We start from the raw sequence: 14553 nt of genomic DNA, 5'->3' as shown, positions 1-14553 counted from the left end.
ACTTGAGCTTATATGTGAGACCGCAAAGCCCACCTCTCCACAACGATCCACTTCATCCAATGAGGCCACACATACTCCAACAAGGCCATACTTCCTAGTTGTACCAGTCCTTATTGGCCATTCAAACACATGAATCTATGCTAGGAACCTATTCTAACTACCACATTCCACATTCCACTCCCTGGCCGCCATAGGCTTCTAGCCGTAACATAATATGAAATACGTTTAGCCCAACTTCAAAAGTCCCTATAGTCTATCAGTCATCTCTTAACTGTAATACCCTATAAAATCAAAGGCAGATCACATACTTCCAATGATATCATCTCCATGTCTGATATACAACAACTCTTTACAGCTTTGTTGACTGTAACACAATTCTTTCTCTTGGGTTGATTCCATTCCCTGTTGGCAAATTTCCTCATCAGTTATCCCTCATCTCTGGTATCACTAACATCTTAAGGTTGCCAAGGCAACTTCAACCTCACAGCTTTTTGATTCAATATCTAGGATCCACACATGATCTTCTGGGTTCCTCCAAAGGTTACTTCTGACCTCTGTAGCACTCCAGGCTCTGGCTGACCCCACTCCATTGCTGTTGATGTTCCTGGCAGACATCCCACGGTACTGGCATCTCCAATACACTGTAGTCTTCTGCTGCAACTAGGCTTCACCAACAGCCTCTCACAGGCTCTCTTCATGGCGCCAAGCCTCAACTTCTTTGCCTGACCCCCTTCAGTCCTGGGTCTTCAAATGCCACTGAGGCTGCAGCTTCACCAATGGCCTTTCCTGGGCTCTCTCAGTGCCAAGCCTCAGGGATTCTCCATGACCCCTACATACTTTTGAAATCAGTACCATCTAGGTGATCCTGACACATTACCAAGTATCTCTGCCAGCTGCCAGCACAAGGTCTCTCTCTAGAACACAGCTTATTTGTGCTCTCAGAAAACATTTCTCAGATTTCTCCTCAGCGATACTGCTGGTCTTTTCTTTATCACCACTAATTTCTTAGCTCTAGCTAACCAACATCAATTGTCCCAGTAACCCTTCTATTCTTGACTCTCAAGCAGGAGCTGGCAAGTTCTGCTTGCCGGGGCAGGAACATAGCCCCCTTGTTCTAGTACATCTTCACCAGCTTTCTATATTCAATGATTTTCTTCACTATCTAACCTTGGCTGTCCTGGAACTTGTACTGTATACTGATTTTGAACTCAGAGATCTGTCTGCCTGTCTCCTGAGTGATGGAATTAAAGCATGTACCACCACACCTGGACCTAAGCTTTTCTTTAATTCCTTTTCACAAGATCTTTATAAGTAAGGCCACTATGATATACCCCCCAATTCTGGATAGTAATTCATTCCAGATATAGTAGAGTTGACAACCGAGAATAGCCATCACAACTCATCCTGTCAGTCTGACACATGATCATATCTCCTTATGTCCAAATGAAAACAACAATCAGTGCAAAATAACACATAACATGATTTAACTATCCTCATACAACTGCAAACTCAATAAGTTTAGCTGGGTGGGATCATGCCCCAAGGGCACCACTTCTTTAATTCCATTTAACATCCTTGAACATCCTTGGATTTAGCTCCATTCCACTTACTGGTGCCCCTTTAACTTTTGAACCAAACGTTTTATATTTTTCCTTTCTCAGTTTGCTACATCAGATCAAAAGGCTCTTCCTAACAATGATCCACAGGATAATCTATGCTAGACTGTCCTGAAATTTCCCTGGCCAAAGCAATTAAATCTAAATCTCTTCATCTTAGCCTCAGGCAGACTCTTCAAATGAGGGCAAAAGCAGCCATTCTTCACCAAAACATAACAAGAACAATCTCTAGGCAACATACTAAAATTCTCCTCCGAAACCTCTACAGCCAGGCCCCCAAATTCCAATTCACTCTCAGTATAACTGTCTCCATGTTCCTACTAGTATGGCCCATTTAGCCCCACTTAAAGTATTCCAGTCTTTTACAAATCTAAAGTCCCCAAATCCACATTTCTCCAAACATAATCACAGTCAGGCCTATGACAGCAATTCCCCAGTCCCTGGTACCAACTTCTGTCTTAGTTAAGGTTTCATTGCTGCAAGGAAGGGACAAGAAGTTCAAGGCAGCTCTTATAAAGGAAAACATTTAACTGGGACTGGTTTACCATTTCAGAGGTTCAGTCCATTATCAGCATGGCAGCATGCAGGAAGACACGGTGCTGGAGGAGCTCAGGGTGCTACCATCTTGATCCAAAGGTAGCAGAAGGGGGACTGTCTCTCATAGACAGCCAGGAGGAAACTGATTCCACACTGGATTTAACTCCAGCTTATATGAGACCTTAAAGCCCACCTCCACAGTGACACTTGTCCACCAAGGCTACACCTAATCTAACAAGGCCACAACTCCTAATAGTGCCACTCTCTATGGGCCAAGCATTCAAACACATGAATCTATAGGAGCCATTCCTATTCTAACTACCAATATACAGAATAGTTGTTTAAAAACAAAAACCTACTTCTCTTCAGCCCTTACATCTGGTATTTATACACTTTTACTTTTATTTTTTAAATTTCTAAGCCAATACATACAGCATTTATGTATAACTTACTCTGGGGCCCACTGTCTGTAAAAGAAGTTTACAGAAAAACTCTAACAAAGTCTTCTGACTTCATTATCACCCAGAAGTAGCATCTGAAGACCAATCGAGAACATCTGCCTAATTTTTAAAGCTATCCATCTCCTACTGAGCAATATGAATTTGTCCTGCCTCAGAACTTCCCTAACAATCCCATAAACTACATCAGTCCTCATTATCTTTGTTCAACCCTCAATTAAAAAACTATAAAATAGGATCCAACACACATAGTTCTATAATTCCCACAGCATTTGTCATTAATGTTGGTCAATCAAAGTAACTGTACTTCTACACCTAATTTTACAAACTATACTTGGGAAAATAATTTCCTCTACTCATACAAATGTCTTGTTTTCTCTAACTCAAAAATTTTAATGTCAAAACATATTTTAAGTTAACATCAAGGGTAATGCTAAAAATATCAGAGCCATTTTAGAATACTCTATTTATTTGGTTTTCGCACCCTTAAATACAAACACACTAGGCCATTACTTACTTGATACTGTCTGTGCAACTGAAGTAGCAGTTGTTGTGGTAGCTGTGGTGGAGGACGGGGTAGATGTCGGTGCTGATGTGGACACTGCAGGTGCTGGGCTACTGGTGGTAGGGGTGGGAGCGCCTACTGCTTGTGCTTGGACCTGAGCCTGGGCCTGTGCCTGAGCCTGGGCCTGAGCTTGTGCTTGCGCTTGGGCCTGAGCCTGGGCTGCCTGAGCCTGGGCCTGGGCCTGAGCCTGGGCCTGGGCCTGGGCCTGGGCCTGAGCCTGGGCCTGGGCCTGAGCCTGGACCTGTGCTTGAGCTGCAAGCATAGGTGTTAGTTCTGATTGCTGAATAACCTTAACTCCATCTGGCTTGGTCCATGCAGATTCACGAGTCCGAGCATTATAGTAATAAACCTGCAGAGGAAGGAATAAGGGATAATCACAAAACCCAGTACTAAAAATGTTAGTATTATTTTGTCTTAAAATATTTTAAGGAAGTCTTAGAAAAGGTTAAAAATATTCATAAATCATGTCTGTTTCTATAGACAGGAGAGAAAAATCAATATTATATTTTGTGCAGGAAGTTAACAAAGACCTGACACTATCTTTATGAGAAAGCCTTGCTGACAAAATTGGCCTTTGCCTAACATGTAAGAACTATACCTGAGAAGATTACTATCATGCTCTTTCTTCCAAGTAAGAATGCACTCCATGCCTAAACCCCTCATGTTCATAGTCTGTTTTCTTTCTGGTAGTATGGAATTTTAGTATATGCTAAACAGTACTATATATATGACCAATGTCAAATGAAAACCCCACCAAAACCATACAGGTTCATGTGAGTTTATTGGTTACCATTCCTCTCTGAAGAAATTAACCATGCAGTTTCATTCCTTCCGAGGATTTTGGGAAGCTTCAGTCGATTTTCCTTCATATGAACTCATGCACCTTCTCCTGTTTTGTATTCTCTCACTGTAATTTCAGCTACGTGTTGATCCCTGCTAATGTTTCCCAAGCCTAGAGACGGTCTTGAGAATTTGTGACACACAGACCTCCATGTGATCTCGGAACTGCAGCACTGCAGCAGAGTCTAATTCAGGCCTCCTCTAGTCACATCCTTGCCACTGTTTGAGGCACACGGTGCCACAGTCTCAATCTACCAAAGATTCACTACTTCACCACCATAAAAACAAAATGTTCTAGTTTACCTTCCCATCTGGAGTCTTATTTTCTACCCATATCTCCTCAGTGGGGGGCAGTGCTGGAGCACCAGGAGCAGTCCCCGGAGGCATTCCTGGTGGGAACATCATGCCCGGAGGAGGAGGCATAGCTCCCATGGGTGGAGGCATGAATGGTGGTCTCTGTGAAATCACAAAAACAATTACTATCAATCATAAACTACTTTTTTTCCTTCAGGAAATAAATTATACCTCTACACAAAAGTAAAGAACTATAAAAGTAAACAGTTGTCTGTTCAAATACAGTACTGCATGAGAAAATGATTAATCTGTAATAAAATAGCAAGAATGTCAAAACATTGACAGGAGCTAGGTTATACCATCATGGGTAAACTTTATGTTCTTCATATCTCATTGCATTTTTCATGCACTAGACTACTTTAAAAATGTTTTTACTTTTGTAGTGATCAAGATCAAACCCAGGGCTTTATACATGCTAGGCAAGTATTTTATTCCTGACCTACATCCCGACCCCTTATGTTTTAACACTAAGTTTATCAATGTTTTACAATTTATCTACAGAAGGTACTAACAATAAACAATATTCTACCAAAAATAAATAAATAAATAAATAAAATCACACAGCACAAACCCTTCATTGTTTTTTACTTCAAGCAAAAATAGTTAAGATATTTTCCACCATATTTTTCATGCAGTATATAGTAAATCTCATCATTTTAAACGTCAGTGAGTTTCACAAATATAGAAAACAATTATCCACTCCTTCAGGTTTCATTTGTTCTGCTCTGGTCTTAGTACTGGGAACTGAAGTCAGCCCTTGCAAGCCCCTCAGTAGAAAGCTCAGAAATCAACCAAACATATAGGACACCACTCTTGTGAGTCTAAAGAACCTGAAAATTTCTCCACAGTCATTCTTCAGTAATATAACAAGACGCCAAGCTGTACATGAAGCCAGAAGTGCTGCTGCTGCTTCTGACATCTGTGCCTGGTGACATCTATGCCTGGTAACGCTAAGCGGAAGGAAAGAGTCTTCAAGAACAAGTTTAAGAGCCAGGTGTGGCGGTGCACATCTTTAACCCCAGCACTCAGGAGGCAGAGGCAGGTGGATTTTTGTGAGTCTGAGGCCAGTCTGTCTACAGAGTGAGTTCCAGGATAGTCAGGGCTACACAGAAAAACTCTGTCTTGAATAAAGGGAAAGAATAAACCAAAAATAATGAATATTGTAGCTGTCATTTTGAACAAAGATTAAGATGTTTTCTATAACTTGTATGTAATATAAAAATTCAATTACCAAGAGCACCTTAAACTAGGCAAGGTAACTGAACCCCACTATCCTCTAAGTACTCCCTGCACTGCCCTACTCCCTGCTTCGTTGAACTTGTTTCTGTCACTTCTGCATGCTCCTGTCTTTGCAGCACTAATACAAACTCCATTTATAAAAGTTCTACCCTAAATGTACATGTAGTAAACTTCTACTCACTAAGCTAAAAAACTGGACCTTTCCAATCTTCAAGTAAATGCAACGCCACATCCCTAACAGACAAGCTTCCACTTCAAATACAAGTTTAGCCAAGTACAGTGTACATGTCAACAATCCCAGCACCCAGAGGCTAAAGCAGTACATCTACTACATGCTCAAGGCCACTCTGGAATACAGGGTGGATTCAAGTCCAGCCTGTGCTAAACATTAACTTCCCATCAAATTGGAAGGAAGGAAAGAAGGAAAGAAGGAAAGGAAGGAAAAAGAAACACCTCTTTGTACATCCCAAGTTTTTACTTAGAAAAACATCATAATAAATCTTTTTCTAATAGTAAAATATTTGGCAGAAGAAAAGAACTATTATCCAAATCTATTTTCATTCTCCGAATTCTACCCTAGACATCATTTCTAGAAAGGATAATTACTGAAATATATATATCTATCTACACTATTAGATACTTGCTAGCAATATAAACCATGAAAGATAAATACCCTCCACTCAATACTTTAAAATCTGAAAGTCTTTTTCCCATACAGAAGACAGGTTTCAGTAAAATTAAGGATAAATACAAACTAGTCTATTAAAGCTAAGTTTTCTGAGTAGTTATCTGTCACCATTTAAGTTCCTGTTCTGATTTTCATATTAACAACTTAAGGAGCATCAGCAGTATATGAAGACATGTCTTTAGTTAATTCAAAGTAATTAAAACTTGAATTTCTGCTGAAGTATCTCACACCTACAATCTCAGCATTTAACAGCTAAGGCAGGAGAATCACAGTAAAATCAAGGCCAGCCAGAACTACAGACTAAGAACTTGTCTCAAAAAATTAAAAAACGGAAAAAATGTTAAAACAGGGGAAAAAAAATCTAAAAACAGAAACTAAGTCAGTGGTTAAGAATGTTTGCTCTTGGGGCTGGAGAGATGGCTCAGCAGTTAAGAGCACTGACTGCTCTTCTAGAGGTCCTGAGTTCAATTTCCAGCACCCACATGGTGGCTCACAACCATCTGTAATGAGGTCTGATGCCCTCTTCTGGCCTGTAGGTGCACATGTAGGCAGAAAGCTGCATGAAGTATACATAATAAAGAAATAGATATTTAAAAAAAAAAAAAAAAAGAACGCTTGCTCTTCTTCCAGGAAACCCAAGTGTGGATCCCAGTATCCATCCATATCCAGTGATTCACAACTGCTTGTTAACTGTGGCTTACAACCACAGTGCTCTTTTCTGGCCTCAATGGGTATCTGGTATAAATACATACATGGAAGCAAAACTCATACACATACAATAAAAACAATAAAGAAAACTCTTTAAACACCAATAAACAGAATCAGAATTTTAAGGCAAAACCTGTATATAAAATTGATACTAATCAAGAAATGGCAACCTCTATAATTCTTTACCTGGAGGTGTGGTGGGCCCATGGGTGGAGGTATTCCTCCTGGGGGAGGCATTGGTGGCATATTAGGATCAAAAGGAGGCCGTCCAAAGGGGGGCCTGGGTGGTGGAGGAGGGCCTCTCATCATGCCGAAAGGAGGAGGTGGTCTCATAAGAGGTGGTGGGCCGCGCATCACTGCATTTGGTGGGGGAGCTGGGCCTCGGAACCTCAAGGCCTGCTGTTGAGCCATCCTGCATGAAAGAACAGTGAATACTCTCAAAATTACAAAAGTAGCTACTCAGAACTGAATTACAAAAATGTTCAAAGGGCTCAAATGCAAACAAGAGTTGGAAAGCCTTATTTTGCAACCACTTGGTAAAAATGAGGTGAGAATGGATGTGGGAGAATATTTAGATTATTTTAAAATACCTTCCCCACAACAGTACCTATAGTCACAAGAATGAAAACAACTTTAATCAAAAAATGAAGCAATTCCATAATTAATGTTGTCTACCCAAGGATAGATGGGTTAGTTATGACTGAGAGGGACATTCCACACAGTCCAACCAAGACTATACAACCTCTAATAATGAATATAGGATGTTACCGGAACAGTCAGAAGACTCAACAGGTAAAGGTACCCACCACCAAGCCTTGTGACCAGTTTTGATCCCTCAAATCCACAAGGTTAAGGGAGAACCAAGTCACCCAAGTTACCCTCTGACAGTCATATTTGTGTGGTGGTGTATACATAATGACTGTTCTGGAGGGGTGTTACGCAGAAATAGATGAGTCACATAGAAAAAGTTAAAGGCTAAAGAACCATATCCTAACACCATCTCTGGTTTATACAAACAAAGGCGATACATATAAAAGGTAGCAAGATCTACTGCTAGTGAAAAGTTGATTCTTAGGCTACTTCTATAGTAACAAAAAATAGACACAAATGTATTTAGGGGGAAATGCTCCAACTTTTTGTTTGTTTGTTTTGAAACAAGGTTTCTTTGTGTAGCCTTGGCTGACCTGGAACTACCAAGAAAGGTCAGCCTTGCTTCTCCTGCTGGGATTAAAGATGTGTGCTATCACAGCCAAGCCCCCTCTGTATCTTAACCATAAGCAGTTCAGACTAAAAAGAGCATTCAGAATGCAAATAAAGCAAACATCTCCCATTTTATATAATTTTTAAATCTGAAATACCTTTTTGTCTTTATTTTTTTAAACAGGGGGTTTCTACATGCAAGAATGCCTCAAACTCACAGATCTACTTGCTTTCACCTCTTCTCTACTCCCTGAGCACTGGAATTAAAGGATGAACTGTCATTTTTAGAAGAGCAAAGGGAGCTGATTTAATTGCTCAATGGTAAAGATGCTTCCTGCCCCGACTGATGACCAAAGTTTGATTCCTGGGATCCACACAATAGAACTCCTGCAAGTTGTCCTGACTTTCATATATGCACTGTGGCACACACAAAAAATATTTTAAAATATGTATTTTATTAGAAGAGAGAAGATATAGTCTAAGACATTTCAAATATTGTTTTGTCTGAAGGAGAAAGCCTTTCCTTCCCTGTTCTGGCCAAACATCTTTCTGTATTTCTCCATGGCTTCTGAACAAATAACTGTCATAAGAGCATTAGTTACCTTTGCCCTCAGTGATTAAAAGAATCATCCTTCAAAGTGCTAAGTATGTGCCAGAGAGAATACGATGCTCTTTTCAAATACTGCTACTTAGCAACAGTTCTATGAGGTTATGAGGTGAACACTAGTGTTAATCCCATTTTACAGATAAGGATCTAGGGTACACAGAAGGAAATGCTGCACCTAAACACTCAGAGCTAGATCAGTGGTAAAGCAAGAATTAAAATGCCAGTGTCCTGTAAGTCCCTTCAGAGAGGAATTTTGTTCACTCAGAAATCCCCAGTACACTGTAAGGTCCCCACTAATACTCACAAAAGGTGTTAGAGAAGTAGCTTAGTGGTTTAAGAGCAGTGGCTGCTCTTAAAGAGTACCTGGGTTCACTCTCCTGCACTTACATGGCAGCTCACCACCAGTTCCGGCACATCTGACACCCTCAGACATACACGCAGGCAAAACATCAACACATATAAAATATAAATAAATAAATAAATAAATAAATAAATAAATAAATAAATATTCATGGCCAGGCATAGGTGGTACACTCAGGAGACAAAGACAGGCAGATCTCTGTGAGTTTGAGGCCAGTCAGAGTGAGTTCCAAGACAGCCAAAGATACACAGAGAAACCCTGTCTCAAAAACCTGAAAGAGCTATATAGGAGACCCTCTTTTGGGGGAGGGGGAATGACAGGATGACCACAGAGGCAGGAAGATCATAAGTTGGAGGTCACTCTAGGCAACTCAAGATCCTCATCTCTAAATAAAAAATAAATAAATAAATAAATAAATAATAAAAAAAAAAGAAAGAAAGAAAACATACTTTCTAAACTTCAACTTGCCAAAGACAATTAGAGCAATCTTCTGGGAGGCTAAAGTCTATACATTACCCACACAAACCACATTTCCATATTCAAAAAACTAGATTAACAATAATATTATGCATATCTGAAAATAATCAGAGACTGGAGGGATGGTCCAACCATTATTTACACCTCAGTTTGTTCCCAAAATCCTTATAAAAATACCAAGCATGGTGGTGAACATCATGCTTCATAAGCAAAGAAAGGAAGATTCCTAGCACTTGCTGGCACCAATCTAGTCTAACCATTGAGTTTGAGGCCAATGTAGATGACATCTAAGGTTGTCTTCTGACCTCCACATCATGACAACAGGCAGACACAGACACACAGAGGCACTTTCTCTCTCTCACACACACAAACACACAAAATAATTAGTATTACAGGCTTTCCTCGTCACTCTGGATTCTGTGCAACTTTCCTACATTTTCAAACCCCGCTTACAATTACCCTTTATGTTCGAAATTTTCACATCTCAGTTCAACTCTGCTACCATCAAAAGAATTCCAAAGTAACTAAAGTGCCTTCAGGAGAACGAGAGACTAAAGAACTACTTACTATACGAGTATATTTAGCCAACAAGCCTATGCTGCAAAGGTCCAAGTAGGAGCACTCAGGAGGCAGAAGCAGGTGAATCTCTGTGAATTCTGGGCCAGCCTGGTCTACAGAACAAGTTCTAGACCAGCCAAGGCTACATAGTCAGAGAAACCCTGTCTTGATGAGAGGAAGGAAGGAAGGAAGGATGGATGGATAGATAGATGGATGTACCTTAATCTTAGATATCTCCTTTTGATCAGTTTTTTTTTCAAAAAAAAATCTATATTATTTCTTTAAAATTTCATACTTCTTGCTTCCAAAACAAGATTAAGCATTTGACCTCTGGAACCATTAAGCCATACCAGCTCTGCTCTTTATCAGGCTACTTACATAATTTCCAAGTCTGAATTACCTACCATGTAAATGAATGAAGACTTCAAATAAAAGCTACCTCAGAGTTCTGTTAAATGAGATAATCCCTGTCAATTTAAGGTAACAGCCAATACACAGCAAATCATGCTATCATTTTCAATTATTCCTAATGCTTTATAATGCTTTATCTATATAAGACGCTTATTAATTTTCTAGATTTCTTTTTAAAATCTGCCACTTAATATCCTGCTGCCATAGCCTAATGTTACTATTTTCTGACATCAATTATACGCAGACCAAGTCCTGAGGTTATACACTGCTTCTAGCATTTCCTCACCAAAGTCTGCAGTAAGGACTAAATAAACAGATAAAGCACCTGAACAGCAACTGACAGAAACACCTTGTAAAGTTGTTATTGGCCAGCTACTATCAGGCCTCGTTTTACCTGGAAGTTGTGGACATTTCCAGACTCCAGTATTCCTGATCATCAAAGACATCAACTATCTCCATTATGTTGTAGCCCCTGTTCGTGGTTCCCTCTGCTTGGCATGTTCTTCCCACATCTTTATATGACTGTCTGTTGTTCATTATTCAGACTCAGCCCAATGTCATCTCAACCTGTTCCTCTAGCGTCTGTCTCACAGGTTCTCTGGGCCATCACTTGTTCTGAGTTTTCAAGTACAACAAATGCTACGAAGCAGTCCATCACTGCCTTTACCCATCATACAGTTCCCTTTAGTATACTGACACTGTACAATATGGTTTAATAATGACCATGAACCCTGGGCCCTTCCTACTTACCAGGCATTTTCTGTACTCTTAATTCTTACAGCAACCCAAAGTGAGTTTAATGCCATTTTTTACAAAGGAAAAACAACTTATCAAGGCAGCTAATCGCTATTGATGCCAAAGTATTCCCATTCCTGTTTTCTCCAGTGAAGAGACCCAGGTCTGAAGTACCTTGTCATAGTATCAGCAGTAAACAAAGGCCCTAGGAAGTAACTCCAAAAAGTTACTTTCATGGCCCTCAACCACAGAGGATGAATGACATTAGATCTCTGTATTTCAAAACACTTGAGTGTCTTGAAATCTTACATCCTACTTTAACACTTCTGAGGAAAAGAAGCCTAGTCACACGAAGAGAACTTGCCTATCACCCCCACCCCCACACAAAGGAAGACCTGGAAATGCAAATATATTTTTCTATGAGTAATCTATCCAGATAAGCAAACACCTTAGAGAAAATCCTTTAGTTGAATGGGCAAAAAATTAAAGATGCTATCTACACATACATCATGGGGACCTAGGTTTTAGTTCAATCCCAATCAACAATCTCCACAGAGCTTCACACCTGCAGGCCGATTTCCTCATTTGATGGCTTTAGTTTCAAATTTGGATCAACCTCAATTAAACTGCAAAGTCTTTAGAAACAAAGGACTTTTCCCTTTATGACCAGGACCTATCCAATAACTGTCACAGGATGCATAATGAGCAGTAAGACACTAGAGTGACCATTTCCCAGTATCAGTTTATTTACCACCCATCTACTAAACTCTTATTTCTCAGACTCTATAATAGACCCCACCTATGAACCATATATGGGATGCAAAGTGCAAACAAAGCGCAGTTTCTGTCATCAAGCAGCCACAGAAACGGCCCATTTATCATAAACTCTCTGGAAAGCACGGTGATCACACATAACCAATGGCCTGAGATTTACCACCCTCCTGCTTCAGCTTCCTGAAAGCTGCGATTAGCAAGTGTGTACCACCACACAAAGCTCCTCAAGCAAGCAGCTCCTAAGCCCAGAAGCTAAGGTACAAAATACTTGCAGCAGGTTATCTAATTAAAGCCTTATTGGGATCAGTTTTGCAATGTCTATGATGTCTAGACTATCAGGAATAAGTCTACAAGGCTACGTACAAGACCCACTCCTAGCTCCCTAGGACCTCTTGAGATCAAAATCAAAAATAAACTTTCTATCGCTAATACTGGAAGGCCCTGAAAATGTACTCCAGTCAGTCACCACACAGGTATGGGAGTGAAACGATTCAAGATTCATCTCGGAAATAAAACAAAACCTTGTTCCTACCAAAGAAGGAATATCTGTGTGACTTTCTGAACCTGAAAGTCATTATTTTCTTCTAAGCAAGATTAATCTGCATTTTCTTAGAAAATTTCACCCCGAACTCTAGAAAACACAAGTCCTCAAAATCAACACTGCTGTCTTCCTTTTAAATGCTAAAGGGGCACAATTCAGAATGGGAACTGAATATCTGAAACGGCATTTTCCCTTACAGGGAAAAAAAATTGCACATATATAAAATAGGTGACCTCTCTTTCTCAAAAAAAAAAAAAAAAAAAAATCAAACAAAGAGAGGGCATTTCCCGACCACTGTGATCAAACTTTAATCACGAACGGCAAAGGCACTGAATGAGGAGGTTAAGAAAAAAAAAAAGGTCACTGCCTCTGTGGGGCCGGGCCGTGGGTAGAAAAGGACGAGGTCGCAGGCTTGGGACCCGGACAGAGCCACTTCCTGGATTCACAACTCCAACCTTTGCTCGTTCTACGGCCTCAACCCCTCTGAGAAGTCCCCTCGACTACTGGGACAGACGAGAGACTGGCCTGGCACCGCCTCTGGCCTGCGAAAAGCGCCTGCAACTCCTCCAAACCCGTGCTGTGAGGATCCGGGCAGGGGAGCCTTAGAGAAGCGGCTTTCGTGGCCCTGCAAACGGTCAGGGCTGCGAATCTTCACAAAAGAAAACGAATCGGAAACGAGGGCCGGAGGAAAGCAGCGGGGCTGAGGAAGGTGGCGCGGGAGGCCAGGCGGCGCGAGGCCGCGGAGGGCGTGGAGGAGGCCGCGGTGGGTCAGGCAACGCCGGCCGGGCGGCGGAGGGGAGCAGCCAGTGGGGCCCCCACGGCAGGCAGGCCGCAGCCTGACGATGAGGCGCCGACCAGGGGCTCAGGGCCCTGGACGCGGGTGCGCCCACCGCGCGCAGGAGGCCGCAGCCCAGCCCCGGCCCGGCTCTCATTCAAGCCGCCCTCCCTTCCCCCTTTCGCCAGCCCCACGCGGTCGGGCCCCGGACAGCCGCGACTCCTGTCCCCTCCATCCCCTCGGGTTTCAGAAGCCAGCCCCAGCCCCTGGGACGCCAGCTCGTCTAGATGTGAGGGAAGGTGGCACCCTTTACCTCAGCTCCCCCGGGTTGAAGCGCTCGCCTTCCCCTCCGTCCCCGCCACGCTCCGCCATTACAGACAGCCGCGTTCATCCACCCGCCGACCGGGCGTTCCCAATTGGCCGGAGGAATCGTCAATCCCACTCACACAAGGTGGGACTAGCCAAAATCTATATGATGATTGGTGAAGCTCGCCATCAATCTTGACGTTGGGTTGGCATTTGCTTTACTATTGGGCAAAGGGCCCGCCGACTTTGAAAGCGGTATTGAGACTGTCAGTTGATTGGCCGCTTGGAGGCTTTATGGGAAATGAGACTTAGGCAAGGAGGAACAAGTGGCGCCCTCTTGTGGAAAGAAAAGCTAAGTCCTCCCAAGTTCCGCCCAGCCTAACGTAGCCACGTGTCCGCGCGGCTTCCAGGAGCCAGATGTGGAGCCATATTAGCCACTAATAGCTTAGGCCGAGACCTTGTGCGTTATACGAACCAATCGAAATCGAAGTGAGTCCCGCCTAAACCAATTACCGAGTAGCTAGAGAAAGCGGTATTTCTCATCCTTGTAATTAACAAGAGGCTTAAATCACTATGCTGTCTATGCTTGTTCTTAAATAATTACAAGCATACCTTCCAGCTCACCTAATCAACTGCAGGCTAAGTGTTATATAATTTACTGCATTAAAATAAGTAAATTGGAGAAGGGAAGCCTCTACAATTTACAGCTTCTTTTCCTTCAGTTAGCTATTCTTTTTTAGTCTCAAAATAAAGCTGTCTAAATTATCACACCCTGATACCAGAAGTAATTATAAATATACTCT

At 41.7% G+C, this 14553-nt stretch overlaps 1 protein-coding gene across 6 annotated transcripts in view; it reads right to left on the bottom strand.

Moving 5' to 3' along the window:
• Tcerg1 (transcription elongation regulator 1) overlaps positions 1-13856 on the bottom strand; it is a 59187-nt gene extending 45331 nt beyond the window's left edge. For 5 of the 6 annotated variants that reach the window (XR_004385901.1, XM_032886054.1, XM_032886058.1 and 2 more), the window contains exons 1-4: positions 13758-13851; positions 7192-7417; positions 4320-4472; positions 3129-3525 (exon numbers count right to left, since the gene is read on the bottom strand). Coding sequence is in view for 5 of the 6 variants with exons in the window: in XM_032886054.1 (XP_032741945.1) it covers positions 3129-3525; positions 4320-4472; positions 7192-7417; positions 13758-13816 (835 nt within the window). In the remaining variant the exon portion in view is untranslated. Of the gene's footprint in view, positions 1-3128; positions 3526-4319; positions 4473-7191; positions 7418-13757 lie in introns of all 6 variants that reach the window. The other variant, XM_032886055.1, reaches the window with a different exon arrangement.
• Positions 13857-14553: the final 697 nt, after the last annotated feature.

Source organism: Rattus rattus, chromosome 15 (assembly GCF_011064425.1).
Source record: "Rattus rattus isolate New Zealand chromosome 15, Rrattus_CSIRO_v1, whole genome shotgun sequence".
NCBI classification, from domain to species: Eukaryota; Metazoa; Chordata; class Mammalia; order Rodentia; family Muridae; genus Rattus; species Rattus rattus.
The sequence above is the reverse complement of the archived record's forward strand: the minus strand, read 5'-3'. Positions and strand labels throughout refer to the sequence as shown.